Source organism: Sorex fumeus, unplaced genomic scaffold (genome assembly GCF_029834395.1).
Source record: "Sorex fumeus unplaced genomic scaffold, SorFum_2.1 ptg000051l, whole genome shotgun sequence".
In the NCBI taxonomy this organism is placed as follows: domain Eukaryota; kingdom Metazoa; phylum Chordata; class Mammalia; order Eulipotyphla; family Soricidae; genus Sorex; species Sorex fumeus.
The window spans coordinates 40,673,328-40,692,034 of NW_026606108.1; the positions used below are offsets into that span (position 1 = coordinate 40,673,328).

Consider the following 18,707-nt stretch of genomic DNA (forward strand, 5'->3'; position numbering starts at 1 on the left):
AAATTATGGCAATGCAAGACGGGAAGAATTCTGATGATGAAGCAATAGAAACTGACAATGGGGTTTGTACTGAAACAAGACAATGAAAATTTTGTCAAGTCCATTGCTAGGACTAATATAGGCTAGACAGATGCCATAACTAAAATTCTGTTTAATGAATATAAAGGAAAACTGAAAATTTCTATCAAATACCTAGAAAAGAGCTTTGTTTTATACAAAACTTTAGCTTTGTTTGACTATAAAACAAAGCTCCCGGAAGAGAATGATGCAGAGTCTCCTGCCCACGCACCAGGCTGTCTTCACTGGGGCCCCTCAGAGGGGGCAGGTTGAGTTTCCCTCCCTGCCCCAAGCAGAGCCCCTGCAGCTGCAGACCTCTGGTGCCCAGCCACAGCCATGCTCAACGCCACTCTCCACATGCTCTGACGAGCCTCACGCATGAAGGAACCGGCAGAGGAACCCAGGTGCGTGGTCCCGGGGCTGAGATCTCCAAGTCTGCTCAGATCAGGACTGGGCCTCATCCACCCAGATCTCCCATTTTGCAGTAGCTATCCAGTCACACCCACAAACTGCCCCCGGCACCTTGAAATCCCATCAATGGCCAAGATCCAAAGACTATAAAACCAAGCTTCCAACCTCTTATAGTCTAGTTCTCTTTCTCAAAGAACCCGACAAGTTACTGAGAGTATCCTGCCCACACGGCAGAGCCTGGCAAGCTCCCCAGGGAGTATTCAATATGCCAAAAACAGTAACAATGATGTGTCTCATTCCCCTGACCCTGAAAGAGCCTCCAGTGCGGCACTGTTGAGAAGGATGAGTAAGGAGAGGCTGCTAAAATCTCAGGGCTAGGATGAATGCAGATGTTACTGGTGCCTGCTCGAGCAAATCGATGAATAACAGGATGACAGTGACAGTGATACAGTGATACCTAGAAAAGAAGGAAGATAAGAAAGCAAGAAAGTCTTAAGAAAGATAAATAAATAATACAAAGCAAGAAGCATGAACTGGAAAAATCAGCAGAAGGAAAGACGAATAAAATAAACCATGAAGAATAGTACAACAGATATGGTGCTTGCCTTGCATGCAGGTTTGATCCTGGTTTGATCCTGGCACCACGTATAGGTCCCCAGAGTACTGCTATGAATCACCCCTGAGAACTGAGCCAGAAGTAAACCTCAAGCACATCCATGAGTAACCCCAAAACAAACAACCAAGAAATACAAAGACAAGGAAGGAAAGGGATGAGAGAAGGAAAGAAAACAACGTTGGAGGTCTCATATTCCCTTATCTGAAACTTTATTTAATAATTAAAACAGCATAGGACTGTCATTAAAATAAACATAGATCAGTGAAATAGAATAAAGAGCTCATAAATCTAGATTTCTAACTTCCATTTCTCATTAAACTATCTTGCACACATGTTGAAAATTATTTGTCAGCTTACATAGTGCTTCATTTCTTCAGGGGGTATTAACATACTTAAGTACAGAGTCAAGGAAGATGAAAAACTTTTGGAATGGAATGAAAGTGATCACACAACAGTATGTATGTATGTAGTGCTTTAAACTATGTACCTTAAATGGCTAAAATGTTCAATTTTGCAATGTGCATCTTACCACAATAAAAATATATATCCAGTTAATATCTGAGTACATGCTTTGCATATCAGAGTCAAGGTTCAATTTCTAACACTATTTCGTCCCCAAACATCTCTGGGAGCAACTGAAACTGGGAGTATTGCACTGAAAGTAGCCACTGAATAACACTGACTGTTTCCCCCAAAAAACAAAAAGAGATAAAAATAAAATATAAAGTTATAAAATGTTTGCAAGCCCAATTAGAAGTCTTAGAGCAAGTCCAACTAAAAAGACATAATTAAATGTGATATATGATCCTAGATCGTATTCTAGATCAGAACTGTTTGTTTTGGAGCCTAACATAGTGGCACTGAGGGTACAATGTGGTGATAAAAATCAAACCCAGCCCCCTCTCATGCTTCCATCTCAGTCATTTGAGCCATCTTAGTACATCCCCAATTTCTTTTCTTTATCAGAAATAAAGCACAAGCCTTGTATGTGTAAGGCCTTAGGTTCAATACCCAGCAACAAAAAGAAAAATATTTTTTCTTTTGATAGGCATTATTATGACAACTGGAAAACTTTTGACCAACATCTATAGCTATGATACTATATCAATGCCATTTTGCTGATTTCATCCTATTTGGTAATGAAAGAATGCTATTGATTTTAATATACATTGAAGCATTTAGAAGTAAAGGAGTATCATATTTTAACATAGTCTGAAATAGGTCAGAGGTATTGGGAAAGGGAAAAACATACAGAATGAATATAAAAATGTTAACACTTGTAATAATGTATATAGAGTATTTTATACTATTATTGCAATCTTTCTCTGTCTAAAATTATTCCAAAAATATTTAAGAACTGATCTCAGTGACATTTATCACGATTTGAGATTTAATCAATGTAAAATGGTATATACATTGACTTTCATTACATTATTTTCTTTTTTTTCTTTTTGGGTCACACCTGGCAATGCACAGGGGTTACTCCTGGCTCTTCACTCAGGAATTATTCCTGTTGGTGCTCAGGGGACCATATGGGATGCTGGGAATTGAACCTGGGTTGGCCGCGTGCAAGGCAAACTCCCTATCCACTGTGCTATCTCTCCAGCCCCTACATTATTTTCTAAGTTTGTCTCTGTGTTTGAAATACTTCTAGGTTTATTTTTTAAATAACTGTTAAGCACAAGTCATAAAAACCAAACAGGAGTAAGAAGACATCTACTAATTTTATTTTATAAAAAACACTTAGCATTAAAAAAGGAACTGGCAACCACAAAAACAATTTAAAGAAATTGATTCTCTGTGACAAAAATCTCCTCACTCTCTGGCTTTATTCACTAAGACCACCTTCAATTTCCTTATTGTCACATGCTATCTCTCACTTCCAAGAATTTTTACAGAGATTCTAGAGCTCTATTCTAGCCTCTTTGTCCATACAATCCAATTTTTTTTTAGAATTTAGCTTCAACCATGTCCTCGAAAAAGTCTTTCCTGACGCCCAAATCAGGGTTGGATATCTCTTCCTATCAGCCATTTCTCCATATTTCCCACAACCGCAGTTCTCTATTAGTAGTATTTACTTTCCTGTGTGCTCTCTGGTCCTGAAAGGTTCCTGAGAGCTGGGTCTGTATTCATCAAGTTCACTACTTCCATTTACAGCAAGAGTCAGGCAGGAGGCAGCCACCCTATTGAGTGACTGACACTTCAACTATTTAACACAGCGTTTGAAGTTAAGTGGTAAGTCATCAAGCACAGAAATACAAAATACTTAACATTAGATAATGTAGCTAATAGTTTTAAAATGACCTTACTGTCACTGAATATAAAATAAGAGTTTAGAGACACACAGCAAGAGTCACACCGCCTTGATGACTGCCCGGAGGGTTGGACAATGCTTTCCTGGAACTATTACCAAGGTCGCAATCCCCTATACCATTCCTACCTTGAACGAGTATGTTTTAAGTATCTTAGAACTTTTAAGATCCTTCGATGCAACTTGAAAGCCAAAAGGCCAACAAAAACAGTCACTTGGGTTTGCCTGAGAGGGTGCAGAAATGATTTAAGCCTCTGAGCGTCGCTGTTGACCACCTAAGGAGGAAAAACCTGCGGAACGACCAATCCAACTTTCCTGCTCCCACCACACAAAGGCTTGGGTATCTGACCCGAGCGCTTCCCTGCAGCACAGAAACTCAATCCAGCGGCCGATTAGCTCTCTCCGGTGACCTGAGTGCCTTGAGTCGTGGTCACCTGAACACTGAGGACTGAAGACTGGATCCCACACTGGCCGGTGGAAGCTGCCTGGGAGCAAAGCCTGCTGCAGACGAGAAATGGCGGCGCTGCCCACGGTGCCACTACGGACAAGGCTGATCCCACTGTGCCTTCTCTGGGCGACCCTGTGGGAAACCGGCGCTGGGCAGATGCACTATTCTGTGGCAGAAGAGAGCGACAAAGGCTCCTTCGTGGGCAGCATCGCCAAGGACTTGGGGCTGGAGCCCCGCGAGCTGGCGGAGCGCGGAGTCCGCATCGTCTCCAGAGGTAGGACGCAGCTCTTTGCGCTGAACCCGCGAAGTGGCAGCCTGGTCACCGCGGGCAGGATAGACCGGGAGGAGCTCTGCGCCCAGAGCGCGCCATGCCTCGTGAATTTTAACATCCTACTGGAAGACAAATTGAATTTATATTCGGTGGAGGTGGAAATAACAGATATCAACGATAATGCCCCTCGCTTTGGCGTAGAGGAGCTGGAGCTAAAAATTAGTGAAACAAATACGCCAGGGTTCCGGATCCCTCTAAAGAGTGCACATGATGCGGATGTAGGAGAAAACACCCTCCAGAAGTACCAGCTTAACTCAAATGATCACTTTTCTCTGGACATGAGACAGGGAGGGGATGGGAACAAGTACCCGGAGCTGGTGCTGGCGCGCGCAGTGGACCGTGAGGAAGAAGCTGTCCACCATCTGGTTCTCACGGCCTTGGATGGGGGCGACCCAGTACGATCTGGCACCTCTCGAATCCGTGTAGTGATCCAAGATGCAAACGACAATGCACCTGTTTTTACTCAGCCGGAGTACCGTGTAAGTGTTCCAGAGAACACTCCTGTAGGCACCCGGATACTCTCAGTGACCGCAATGGATGCAGATGAAGGATACAATGCCCAGGTGTCATATTTTCAAGAAAAAAACCCTGAGAAAACGTCGGAGGTCTTTGAGCTTAAATCCACATCTGGAGAAATTATAGTTTCAGAAAGTCTGGATTATGAGGATGCCAAAGTCCACGAAATTGACATTGAGGCTCATGATGGTCCAGGCCTCCTAACCAGAGCAAAGGTTATTGTCACAGTCCTGGATGTGAATGATAATGCCCCAGAATTTTACATGACATCTGCTAGTAGCTCGGTTCCTGAAGACTCTCCTCCGGGCACTGTGATTGCACTTTTCAATGTACATGACAGAGACTCTGGACAAAATGCATTTGTCACATGCTCCCTCCCAGAGAACCTTCCTTTCAAGTTAGAAAAGTCTGTGGACAATTACTACCGACTGATTACAACCAGGGCCCTTGACAGGGAAGAGTTTTCCTCCTACAACATAACTGTGACTGCTAAAGACAGAGGGAGCCCATCTCTGTCCCGGAATGCGTTCATTTTGCTGCAGGTAGCTGACATCAACGACAACCCACCCACCTTCCTCCACAAGTCCTACTCTGCCTACATTCCAGAAAATAACCCCAGAGGAGCCTCCATCTTTTCCATAATGGCCTATGACCCCGATTCCGATGACAATGCTCATATAATCTATAACCTGGCTGAGGACAGCCTTCAGGGAGCACCCCTGTCTTCCTATATCTCCATCAACTCAGACACAGGTGTCCTCTATGCACTGCGCTCCTTTGACTATGAGAAGTTCCGGGAATTACAGCTCTGGGTGATAGCCAGCGACAGCGGAAAGCCACCACTCAGCAGTAATGTGACACTAAACTTGTTTGTGCTGGACCAAAATGATAACACTCCTGAGATTCTGTACCCCACGCTCCCCACTGATGGCTCCACTGGGGTGGAGCTGGCCCCCCGATCCGCAGAGCCAGGCTACCTGGTAACCAAGGTGGTGGCAGTGGACAGAGACTCTGGCCAGAACGCCTGGCTGTCCTACCGCCTGCTCAAGGCCAGCGAGCCAGGGCTGTTCGCTGTGGGGCTGCACACGGGTGAGGTGCGCACTGCACGTGCCCTGCTGGACAGAGATGCCCTCAAGCAGAGCCTGGTGGTGGGGGTCCAGGACCACGGACGGCCCCCTCTGTCGGCCACGGTCACACTCACCATAGCCATCGCAGACAGCATCCCTGATGTGCTGGCAGACCTGGGCAGCATCAGTGCCCCCGCACAGCAAGACGACTCGGACCTCACGCTCTACCTGGTTGTGGCGGTGGCCGTGGTCTCCTGTGTCTTCCTGGCCTTTGTCATCGTGCTGCTGGCGCTCAGGCTGAGGCGCTGGCATGCGTCGCGCCTGCTGCAGGCTTCTGCTGGCGACTTGGCTGGGGTGCCCGCCTCGCACTTTGTGGGCGTGGACGGGGTGCGGGCTTTCCTGCAGACCTACTCGCATGAGGTGTCGCTGACTGCGGACTCGCGCAAGAGTCACCTGATCTTCCCGCAGCCCAACTACGCGGACACGCTCATCAGCCATGAGAGCTGTGAGAAAAGAGATTTTTTATCGGAACCACAGTCTCTGCTTGAAGATAAAGGAGGAGAAACGTTTTCTCAGGTAAACTCTCCTTGCAATATACTTACAAGCTAATTTACTAAGAAAGAAAAAATCATCTGTGTATTTAGTTAGTGCCTCCACTGTTTATCATATCTCTTCTATCACCCATAATATACATGTTAATGTATTCAATATTTAGGAAATTAATCTTGGTGAATTTTTTCTTGTTTGTTTAAGTATTTGGACCTTGTAAGGGGGAAGTAGAGTGAAATTATTGTATAATGAGTATAAAAATCAGAAACTATTAGGTCAAGGTATTATTTAGGTCATAAAAAGAGCAGGGCACTGGAACTGGGGTACCTTTTCTTAAGCCTTGTATTTTATCCCTGGACAAGTCATCCCAGCAACATTGGTCAATTATTTTTTCTCTCTTAAAAACATAAAAATTCAATTTTTTTATGTTCTCTACATGATTTTTCCTTTAAAATGTAAGGCTTGTGTTTTATATTTGACTTTGCTTATGAGTAACTAAACCTTCACTTGTTTAATTTCTTTACAATCACAAGTCTCTCTTTAGTTTCACAGTGGGTTTCCTCACTTCACTTTGTTCTGTGACTTTTTCCTATTAAGATGCAAGTTTAGCTGGATATGCTTCACAATGTTCTGGGAAGGTATGTCATAGAATTGCCACGTAGTCAAAAATCTGATTAGCTCATTTCTAATGTAACTATGTATACTTTACACAGGGATAGCATTATTATTTGCTTTGTAATAAATGAGTAGTATAACTGTAAAGATGTTTCCGTTCATTCTTTTGTTTTCTTCATATCTGGAGAGCATATTGCTTTTTTTTAATCTGTAAAAATAATATAATAGGGCCAAAGAGACAATACAGCGAATAAGACACTTTTGCGTATAGCCAACCCAGGGTGGATTCCTGATACCACATATGGTCTCTGAACACTGCCAGAAGTGAAACCTAAACACAAAGTCAGAAGTAATCCTTAGGCACAGCAAGGTGTGACCCCTTCAAAAAGGTTCAAATACTTGCCCCTAAAGATCTACTTTATACATTTCTCTTCAAGCTTACCTACTTATGGTTGTTATGAAAGATGTTTCCAAGCCTAGGGTGATGGCTCCTGGGGCTGAACACTTGCTGGCATGCACCAAGCTCCAGATTTGATTCATAGAACTGAACACATGACTGCCTAGCACTGCAGGTATAGCCCTGAGCACCGCTGGGAAAATTCCCCAAAATAAACAATAAAAATATTTCCAGTCTCTCAGTTCTCCTCAAAACCACAGTCTTTCTGCCCCATTACTCTTTTGATGCTGTTTTTTAGTATATTAGTTATATGCTTAATAGCAGAAATCAAAGAATATGTAATTTTATTTTAAATTAGAATTTGGAAATAATCACGTACTAATTGAGCTGTGTGTTTTATGTCATCTTTTAAGATGCTGTGATTATTACATTTAAGCGCATGAGTGGGAAATTTTACCCAACACTATTCCATTGTGTTATTTTTACATGATTCTATGTCAGATAAAATTAGAAGTTACTGTGAAATAATCTCTACTTATACTAATAAAGTATGAATCGATAAAAATTAAAAATAGTACTTTTAGTATATATAGTAATTCTTCATAAGAGTATATGTCTTACATATCATAATTAAAATGACAATTGTACGATATTTCTATTTCTTTGATAGTGGAAAGCAAATACAAAGGACAAAAAAATCAACATTTGTCTCTACCACTTTTTGTTCCGATCTTAAAAAAAAAATCCTCACACTATAGATTTAGGCAGAGAAAATACTAATCTTAATATTCTGAAGTCTGTTATTTGACAGGGGGAAAAAACAGATTTTATCCCCCGATCTCACTCTCTGCTCATGTTAACTAACCTCCATGTCCAGATTGGAGACCATTTCATTGCCTTTGGTTCTTCCACTGTATATATATATATATATATATATATATATATATAGTGCATCTCAATGCACTATAATTCACTGCTTGCTTTCATATCTCCATTACTCTATGAAGGAAGTGGCTGTGTCCCATCATTCACCTTAAATCCCACATATTGTACGACATCCAATTTTATGCTTGCTTAATTAATGGAGTAAATATTTAACATTAAAACTAAGATTTCAGTATATAAAGTTTAAATATCAAGAAGTTTAGTCCAGAAAGATGACTGACATTTCTGTGTGGTTCTTAAACTTTTCAAAAGAGTAACTCTGGCCAGTCTGAACCTGTATTTAGTAGTGTTACGGCTAGTTCATGGTTTCCTGAGAAAAATAACTTGAAATCATACACTTTGACACGGAGCACTTCGGTTAGGTGCAATAAACACTATACCAAAGATTTTTTAAAAAATCAAGTAGGAAACAGTACGTACTTGGGTCTGTATAAGGGGTTGCAGGAAACGGTTAGGCCTCTGAGTGTCGCTGTTGACCACTTATGGAGGAAAATGCGGCAGGAAAACCAGTCCACCATTTCCTTGTTGCTAAAAAATAAAGAACAAGCAAATCCGAATCAGAAGAGCTGAGCTCACCCTATCAGTCAACCAGCTCTTTTGACCTGGGAATTAGGCCCAGGAAAGAATCAAATAAGATTGGAGTCTGTCGTGGAGAATTGGAATTGAATTCAGAGATACTCAACCAATGAGAATGGTCAGTTCCCTGAGATTCCGAGCAGGAGGGCTGGCCCTGCTGTGCGCACTTCTGGGGACGCTGTGCAAGGTTGGATTCGGGCAGATCCGCTACTCGGTGCTGGAAGAGCTGGATAAAGGCTCCTTCGTGGGCAATATCGCCAAGGATCTGGAGCTGGAACCCCCGGAGCTGGAGGAGCGCGGAGTCCGCATCGTCTCCAGAGGTAGGACGCAGCTCTTTGCTCTCAACACAGGACGCGGCAGCCTGGTCACCGCGGGTAGAATAGACCGGGAGGAGCTCTGCGATCAGAGTGTGCCTTGCTTAGTAAAATTTAACATACTGGTTGAAGACAAATTGAAAATTTTTGAAGTGGAAATTGAAATTAAAGATATTAATGATAATGCTCCTGATTTCCTGACAAAGGAGTTGGAAATAAAAATTGGAGAATGGACAGCTCCTGGAACTCGATTTCCACTTAAAACTGCATTTGATGCAGATGTGGGCATGAACTCCCTGCAGAACTACCAGCTCAGTCACAGTAATTATTTCTCCCTGGCAATGAAGAGCATCTCGGATGGGACCAAGTATCCAGAATTGGTGCTGGAACAGGTTCTGGACCGTGAGGAAAAGGAAATTCACCAAGTTGTCCTGGTTGCTTCTGACAGTGGCGATCCTGTTCTCTCTGGAAACCTGTACATCCAAGTGATAGTCCTGGATGCAAATGATAACCCACCAGTATTTACTCAGCCAGAGTATCAAGTAAGTGTCCAGGAAGATTTGCCAGTAGGCACCCGGCTACTTACCGTGAATGCCACTGACCCCGATGAAGGTTTCAATGCTCAGGTGTCCTATGTACTAGACAAAATGCCTGGGAAAATGGCTCAGATTTTTCATCTCAACTCAGTGACTGGAGAAATATCACTATTAAAAAGTCTAGATTATGAGGATGCTATGTTCTATGAGATTAAAGTTGAAGCGCAAGATGGGCCAGGTCTGCTTTCAAGAGCTAAAGTTCTGGTAACTGTTTTGGATGTGAATGATAATGCCCCGGAAGTTACAATCACATCTCTCACAGGATCAATACCAGAAGAGGCTAGTGCTGGAAGAGAAATTGCCCTTATAAATGTGCATGACCGGGATTCTGGGCAAAATGGACTAGTCACTATTTTTATCTTGGGAAATACACCATTTAATTTAGAAAAATCAATAGGACAATATTATCGCTTAGTGACGGCCAGATCTCTGGACCGCGAGCAAGTGTCAGAATATAACATCACTCTAAGAGCCACAGATGGGGGAAGTCCACCTCTGTCTACAGACACTTATATTACCCTGCATGTGGCAGACATCAATGACAACCCACCTGTCTTTGCTCATTCTTCCTACGCTACATATATTCCAGAAAACAATCCCAGGGGAGCCTCCATCTTCTGTGTGACTGCCCAGGACTCTGACAGCATTGAAAATGCCCAAGTCACTTATGCACTCGTCGAGGACACAGTCCATGGGGCGCCTCTCTCCACCTATATCTCCATCAACTCAGACACTGGTATCCTTTATGCATTGCGCTCCTTCGACTATGAACTGGTTAGGGACCTGCAGCTACTAGTGAAAGCCAGTGACAGCGGAAATCCTCCACTTAGCAGCAATGTGTCACTGAGCCTCTTCATTCTGGACCAGAACGATAATGTGCCTGAGATCCTGTACCCCACGCTCCCCACTGATGGCTCCACTGGGGTGGAGCTGGCCCCCCGATCCGCAGAGCCAGGCTACCTGGTGACCAAGGTGGTGGCAGTGGACAGAGACTCTGGCCAGAACGCCTGGCTGTCCTACCGCCTGCTCAAGGCCAGTGAGCCAGGGCTGTTCGCTGTGGGGCTGCACACGGGTGAGGTGCGCACTGCACGTGCCCTGCTGGACAGAGATGCCCTCAAGCAGAACCTGGTGGTGGGGGTCCAGGACCACGGGCGACCCCCTCTGTCGGCCACGGTCACGCTCACCGTGGCCATTGCAGATAGCATCCCTGATGTGCTGGCAGACCTGGGCAGCATCAGTGCCCCCGCACAGCAGGACGACTCGGACCTCACGCTCTACCTGGTGGTGGCGGTGGCCGTGGTCTCCTGTGTCTTCCTGGCCTTCGTCATCGTGCTACTGGCGCTCAGGCTGAGGCGCTGGCATGCATCGCGCCTGCTGCAGGCTTCTGCGGGTGGCTTGGCCGGGGTGCCCGCCTCGCACTTTGTGGGCGTGGACGGGGTGCGGGCTTTCCTGCAGACCTACTCGCATGAGGTGTCGCTGACTGCGGACTCGCGCAAGAGTCACCTGATCTTCCCGCAGCCCAACTACGCGGACACGCTCATCAGCCATGAGAGCTGTGAGAAAAGCGAGCCCCTCTTGGTATCTCAGGATTTACTTGAAAGTAAAGGAGACCCCAAGCTACTTCAGGTGAGTGTATTTCTTTTGAATGTTATTAAGAGCAATTGTGCCAATGCGGTTGTTCTAAAACTTAAGTGAGGGGCTGGAGAGATAGCACAGCAGGTAGGGCATTTGCCTTGCACGTGGACGACCCAGGTTCGATTCTCAGCATCCCATATGGTTCCCTGAGCACTGCCAGGAGTAACTCCTGAGTGCAGAGCCAGGAGCAACCCCTGTGCATCTCCAGGTGTGACCCAAAAAAGCAAAAATAAATAAATATTTAAAAAAGAAATTAAGGGAACATATGTTTGAAAATAAAACAACGTGCCTTTAGCTTTAGTTCTGCTGCTTAAATACTATTTCCTGTTCCCCTGGCCTGTGATAGGTCTGTTTTTGTGGTCTGCTACCTGGTCTGGACTGTATGGACCTAGGTAGTGACTAGCTCTGGCAAATGTACTGTGTAGGAAGGTATGTGTCTTTTCCTGGAGGAAACCATTGTGAGCATTTTCACTTTGAAATTGACTGCCCCTGGACTGAAACAATAGTGCAATGAGTAGGGCACTTACATTGCATGCAACTGACATGGGTTCAATCCCTAGCATCCCATATGGTCCACCAAGCACCGCCAGGAGTAATTCCTGAGTGTAGAGCTATGAGTAACTTCTGAGCACCTCCAGATGTGGCCCAAAGGAAAAAAGGGTGAAAAGGGAAATTTACTGCTCCTACCTGGGTCCTTGAATAACTGTTATGAAGGAAGTATCCATTTTTGGTTGACTCAACACTGATCTGTTTTGATAAAGAGAATTTTCATTCTAAATCCCTATTATTTGAACAAACCTACAAACCTACCTAATCTCTCCTGACTGATGAAAATTAATAAAAATATTCATATAAAGACTAGATATTTTAGGCTTCCATAGAATGATAACTTATCTGCACTCATGTAACCCACCTTCTTTTCAATTACAGAAAATAGATCGGTCAAATACCTTTATCACATCAATATTCCTTATTGTGTATACTGAAAGTGTATTTTATGTATCATACTTTTTAAAATTTAATAAAAGTTCGTTGACATAATATATTGGGTTATGTATGTTTTAGATATACAAATTTTTTGTTTTCTGGTCTTGGGGCCACATGTGGTAGTGCTTAGGGTTTTATTCTATTTCAGTGCTCAGAGGTTGCTTATGGTGATGCTTGAAGAACCATATATAGGACTGGGGTTTAAACCTAGGTAGACCATATGAAAGCAAATATCTTGCATCCTGTACTATCTCTAGCTATTATCTATACCCTAGAAGTATAGTTTTTAAACAAACATCTCTACATACTATGTCACTCAGTCTTGTTTCCATCCACAGTAATACAATTGATCCCCCTTTATGTATTTACCTACCCCCTTCTTTCTTAATCCTCTGATTACTATCTTTTCCCTATCATAATCTAAAAGCTTTGTTTTATTTGTTCAGTGTTTGTTTTTTGAACTCCCTTATGTGTGTGAACAAAATTGAAAACACAAAAGTGTATTCTCACTCAAACTTTCAAATACATCAAAGAAAAAAGATGCATTCTTTGGAATATTTTTTAAGGAAAATCTTTGTAGTAGTAATATCACTTTCTTCATAAAGAGAAAAATATTCAATAGCTGGTACCAGGGAAACTTTAGGTATTCGAAGAGAAATCTGAAAGGACCCATATAAAATAGCCCACATACACATGTAAAAATTCACAAGAGTGTAAGAGCAGTATGATTTCTACGTACTTGTATGGGAAGTAAAAGATCTCAGATATTCCCATTTTCATTACAAATAACTTTTTAAAATATGGGCAAAAATTCTTTCCTCTAGAAAGTATGGACAGATTTTTTTAAAGGAACAGAAAGTATAAAAGAAGGCATGGGGAAACAATGGCAAGTTTCTCTTATTCCAAGAATAGTCTGTTTAAACTGATTTGTCTTTTAGTTATGCCAAACCATTTCCAGAATTCAAATTCAGGGCCTGGAGAGCTAATACAGCAGATAGAGTGTTTGCCTTGTATGCATCTGACCCAGGTTCAATCCCCAGAACTCATATAGTCCCCCAAGCCACACCAAGAGTGACTCCTAGGTGAAGAGCCAGGAGTATATCCTGAGCACTGCAGCATGTGGTCCAAAAACGAAAAACTTTCAAGTTCCAAATTATTGTATCTATGTACTTTCAATGACTCTAAAGATTTCTAAAGATTTCTCAGTAATCAGGTCAAGTTCATTTTACTTATTAATGGTAAAAATAAACTAAAAATGAATATTATATTTATGATTAAACAATGCATACATAATAGTAAGATATAATAATATCATAAAGAAGTGGTATTTTTATGACTATAAATGACTTAAATAAACTTCATCCATATAAATGCACTGTGTGTGTTTTCAAATACTATATTGGTTTCTTTAGCAAAATATCAGATTCATAATATCAAAATATTAGATTCATAAAAATAGTTTCAATGAGATAATCAAGATCTTGAAATAAGTCTAGTCTTTTTTCTCACATTTTTTTCAAAAGGTATCTTTAAAGTGTCAACTGATAACATGTACATGGATAAAGTTAAATAACAAATTCTAAATAAAGGGAGATATGGGTTTACAGAAATGTATTACGTATAGAAATGTACACTAAAATATAAGGTACAGTAACTTACTTGATTTAATCTATACTTGTCATGCCAATTTTTAAGTACAGAGAAATCATTGGATATATATTGCCCCCAAACTGAAAAAAAAAATGAAAAGTGAGGGCTTTAAGTGGAAATGTTTAATGGGAAAGGAATGTAAATTATAACAGGGTTTATGAAATGTCAAAAAACAAAGTCCCACTGTTTAAGGGATTGAATATTTGGTTGTGGGTTTTTATTCGACAAATGTAAAAGACAAGGTATATAGTCTAAGGAATACACTCTGAGCAGAGTTGGGTAACACGCAGTTTCCCCAGACAACCTCTGGGCGCCGCTGTTGACCAAAGGGAAGAGAGCTCTCAACTGCGCAGGAGTGTCGCGCAGGGTGCTTTCCTGCTTTGTCCTACGCACACGGATCACGGATGCAGTCTCTAAGCAGTATCCAAATTAGTTCTTCCTCAAAACACTAAAGTCCCGGGTGCTGGCGTTGATTTTTAAAAAAAAAATCTCAGAGACATCTTAAAAAGAAGCTTCCCAGAGGGTTCATGAAATGCGACGGAGCTCCAGAGAAGGCAAAACGATGAAAAGTGAGGTACTGTTTTTCTTTCTGCTATCTTTGCTGTGCGGAGCCATCTCCCAGCAGATCCAGTACACCATTCCGGAGGAACTGCCTAAGGGCTCTCGGGTGGGGAAACTCGCTAAGGATCTGAGGCTTAGTTTGCAAGAGTTGCCAGGTCGAAAACTGAGAGTTAGTGCGGAAGATTTTTTCACCCTGAGCGCAGAGAATGGGGATTTGTTAGTGAATGGTAGGATAGATAGAGAGAAAATATGCGGGAGGAAATCTGAATGTGGCCTAGAATTTGAAGTGGTTGCTGAAAACCCAATGAACGTTTTCCATGTGATTGTTGCAATCCAAGATATTAATGACAATGCACCACGTTTTAATGCAAAAGGCATTGATTTGGAAATCTGTGAATCAGCTTTACCAGGGGTAAAGTTCCCTTTGGATTCTGCTCAAGACGCAGATGTAGAAAGTAATTCATTGAAGATTTACACCATTAGCCCCAATGAACATTTCTCTCTGTCAACGAAATTAAGTCCTGATGGAAGAAAGTTCCCAGAATTACTGCTGGAAAAATCTCTGGACAGAGAACAGCAGAGCTCTCTGCACTTAATCCTGACTGCAATGGATGGTGGGGACCCTCCTCTGACTGGTACCACTGAGATCCGGATCCAAGTCACTGATGCAAATGATAATGGTCCTGTGTTCAGTCAAGACACATACAGAGTTAGCCTCCAAGAAAACGTGCCTCCAGGAACTTCTATTCTGAGGTTAGTGGCCACTGACCAGGATGAGGGGGCTAATGCTGAGATCACCTACTCCTTCCTTAATGCCCCAACAAGTACTAGTCTTTTCAGTCTCAATCCAGATACCGGCGACATCACAACCAATGGCACAATTGACTTTGAAGAGACAAGTACGTACATATTGGATGTAGAAGCCAAAGATGGAGGGGTGCACACTGCACACTGTAACGTTCAGATTGAAATTACAGATGAAAATGACAATGCTCCAGAGGTGACATTCATGTCTTTTTCTAATCAGATTCCTGAAAACTCGGACCTTGGAACTGTAATAGCCCTCATTAAAGTGAGAGATCAGGATTCTGGGCAAAATGGTATGGTAGTGTGCAATATTCAGAAAGAAATTCCGTTCAAATTAGAATCCACCTCCAAGAATTATTACAAACTGGTGATTGACGGTGCTCTAGACCGGGAGCAGGTGGAAGAGTATAATATCACCATCACAGCCACAGACACGGGCAAGCCGCCCCTCTCCTCTAGTACAAGTGTCACCCTACACATTGGCGATGTGAACGACAACGCGCCAGTTTTCCAGCAGGCATCCTACGTAGTCCACGTGGACGAGAACAACCCTCCCGGGGCCTCGATCGCCCAGGTCAGCGCATACGACCCTGACCTGGGTACCAACGGCCACGTGTCCTACGCCATCGTGTCCAGCGACCTGGCGCCACGCGAGCTGGCGTCCTACGTGTCGGTGAGCGCGCACAGCGGCGTGGTGTACGCGCAGCGCGCCTTCGACCACGAGCAGCTGCGCGCCTTCGAGCTGACGCTGCAGGCCCGTGACCAGGGCGCGCCCGCGCTCAGCGCCAACGTGAGCCTGCGCGTGCTGGTGGGCGACCGCAACGACAACGTGCCGCGGGTGCTGTACCCCGCGCTGGGGCCCGACGGCGCGGCGCTCTTCGACACGGTGCCGCGCGCCGCGCAGCCCGGCTACCTGGTCACCAAGGTGGTGGCGGTGGACGCAGACTCGGGACACAACGCCTGGCTGTCGTACCACGTGCTGCAGGCCAGCGAGCCCGGACTCTTCAGCCTGGGGCTGCGCACGGGGGAGGTGCGCACTGCGCGCGCCCTGGGCGACAGGGACGCGGCGCGTCAGCGCCTGTTGGTGGCGGTGCGCGATGGGGGTCAGCCTCCCCTGTCTGCCACCGTCACTCTGCACCTGATCTTCGCGGATAGCTTGCAGGAGGCGCTGCCTGATCTCAGTGATGAGCCTAAAGTGTCTGACCCTCAGGCTGAGCTGCAGTTTTACCTGGTGGTGGCCTTGGCTCTCATATCAGTGCTCTTCCTTCTGGCCGTGATTCTGGCGATCGCTCTGCGTCTGAGAAGCTCCTCCAGCCCGACCACTTGGGGCTGCTTTCAACCTGTTCTCAAGTCTGCACCAGGAGTCCTTCCCAATTACAGTGAGGGAACGTTACCCTATTCCTACAATCTATGTGTTGCTTCGCATTCAGCAAAGGACAACTTAAATTTTCTCAACCTGACACCGGAAATCGCTCCTGGTAGAGATCTTCTGTGTGAAGATCCCTCTATGGATGCCTGTGCCACTAATGAAGATCCCCAGATCACTTATGATGGTCCTTTGTCCTCTCACGTGAGTTTCTGCAAATGACCTTAAGTTTGATTAATTAATCTTTATCGCAAGATTAATTTATAGTGTTAGATTAATTATTGTTGTTCATGGTTCTACAGCTGGTAGTAGGAGAAAAATGTGTTTGATAGGTGAAATGCCTTTATTACTAGTGAGTTTCTTGTGGGGAGGATAGAAACCTACCGTCTTAGGCATGCAAGGCAAAGTAAGCTTTACTACTGAGCCACATCTCAATGGTAGAGCTGCATGTCTTCCCTCACCCCATAAGATCTTGACTGCTCTGAGTACTGTTGGTAGTTGCCTAATTACAACTTCCCGGTCTCTGCTGTTGGCATTTCTTTATCTTCAGCAAGTCTTGTTATAGAGATCTTTTTCTTGGATGTCACCAACTTTAGAATGATCTCTGCCCTTGGCATTATGGAATTTTTCTTCTCAAGTTTTGCTCACTGTAAATGTAATAATAGTTCTTCGCAAGTTAAATTTTATGCTCATCTTCATCAAATACATTCTGATTTTTTTCTGTAATGTATAGTTTTATATAGCCTTCTAATAATCCTCTTAGCACCTCTGGCATGTAGCAAAGACTGTCAAATTTTATACTGATTCACTCATTTTGGGTCAACTTTATTTTTTTCTTCATAATTTTAAACCCTCTCTACTTTGTCACTTGTAAGTAATGTAATAAACATTTTAGTATGTAATGCCTTTTCCCTATTTCTTTTATTTTTTAGAAATGAGTCAAATTTTTCAAAGTATTTCATTTCACCTCAATCACCAGCAACTTGTCAGTGCTTGGAGGATTATGGGAAAAGTACTTTTAACCTGCTCACACCAAAACTTGAATATTTAAAAGTTTAAATAATAGAAATAAAATTTGAATAATTTCCTGAACCTAACTATTAAGTGGGGAGTAATCTAAGAACTGGCTGCTTGCTGCTCTCTCTCTCTCTCAGTAGTCTCAAATAAATCCATTACTCAAATAATCATAATAGAACTGAATCATGCAATGCTAATATATAAAAAATCAAAATATTTCCTTTTACTGGTTTTTTGTTTGTTTGTTTGTTTGTTTTTTGCCTTTTGGGTCACACCTGGCGATGCACAGGGGTTACTCTTGGTTCATGCACTCAGGAACTACTCCCGGTGGTGCTCAGGGAGACCACAGTGGATGCTGGGAATCTAACCTGGTTGTTTTTAAAGCCAAAGATAAAGTAAACTTATGACAGCTTTTGATTGTGACCTTCTGAGATGAAAGATCTTTGAAATATTGTCTGCTCTTTACAATGTTTTGACTTAACTTTCCTGCCCACTTTTATCATTCCTTCTGTTTGTTTGCTTTGGTTTGTGAGCCACACTCAGAAGTGCTTAGTGCTTTCAGGGATCACTCCTAGAGGCTCAGGGACCATGTGGGGTGCCAGGGATCAAACCAAGGTAAGTTGTGTGCAAGGCAAACACCCTACCCACTGTACTATTACTCTGGCCATTACTATTGATTTGAAGAACAATTATTACCCATTGTTCATATCTGCCAGTTACATTAAGTGACTCATTAAGAATTGAAAAATTATCTGAGGGTAAATACTACAAGGTGCTGGCCTAAAGTTTGAGAAATCACTAAACATGTAGTTAGTTTCTTCTGTATACAAAATGAGCAAATTCTCTTCCTAACTATCACCATATTTGCCAAATGCATTTGCACTAGTACATATTTTCTTACAAGGTAGTTGAAAAATTGCTCCAAATTTTAAAGG

At 43.1% G+C, this 18,707-nt stretch overlaps 1 protein-coding gene across 4 annotated transcripts in view; it reads left to right on the top strand.

The window, feature by feature from the left end:
* Window positions 1-18,707, top strand: part of LOC130032902 (protocadherin gamma-C5) — a 194,854-nt gene that overhangs the window by 7,026 nt on the left and 169,121 nt on the right. Inside the window, exon 1 of one of the 4 annotated variants that reach the window (XM_056124551.1) lies at window positions 3,751-6,333. The exons of 1 other annotated variant lie outside the window; for it this stretch is intronic. In XM_056124551.1, the coding sequence (XP_055980526.1) occupies window positions 3,910-6,333 (2,424 nt within the window). In that variant the 5' untranslated portion in view covers window positions 3,751-3,909. Of the gene's footprint in view, window positions 1-3,750; window positions 6,334-8,870; window positions 11,376-14,477; window positions 16,960-18,707 lie in introns of those variants that run through there. 2 more of the 4 variants (XM_056124546.1, XM_056124560.1) reach the window with 2 other exon arrangements.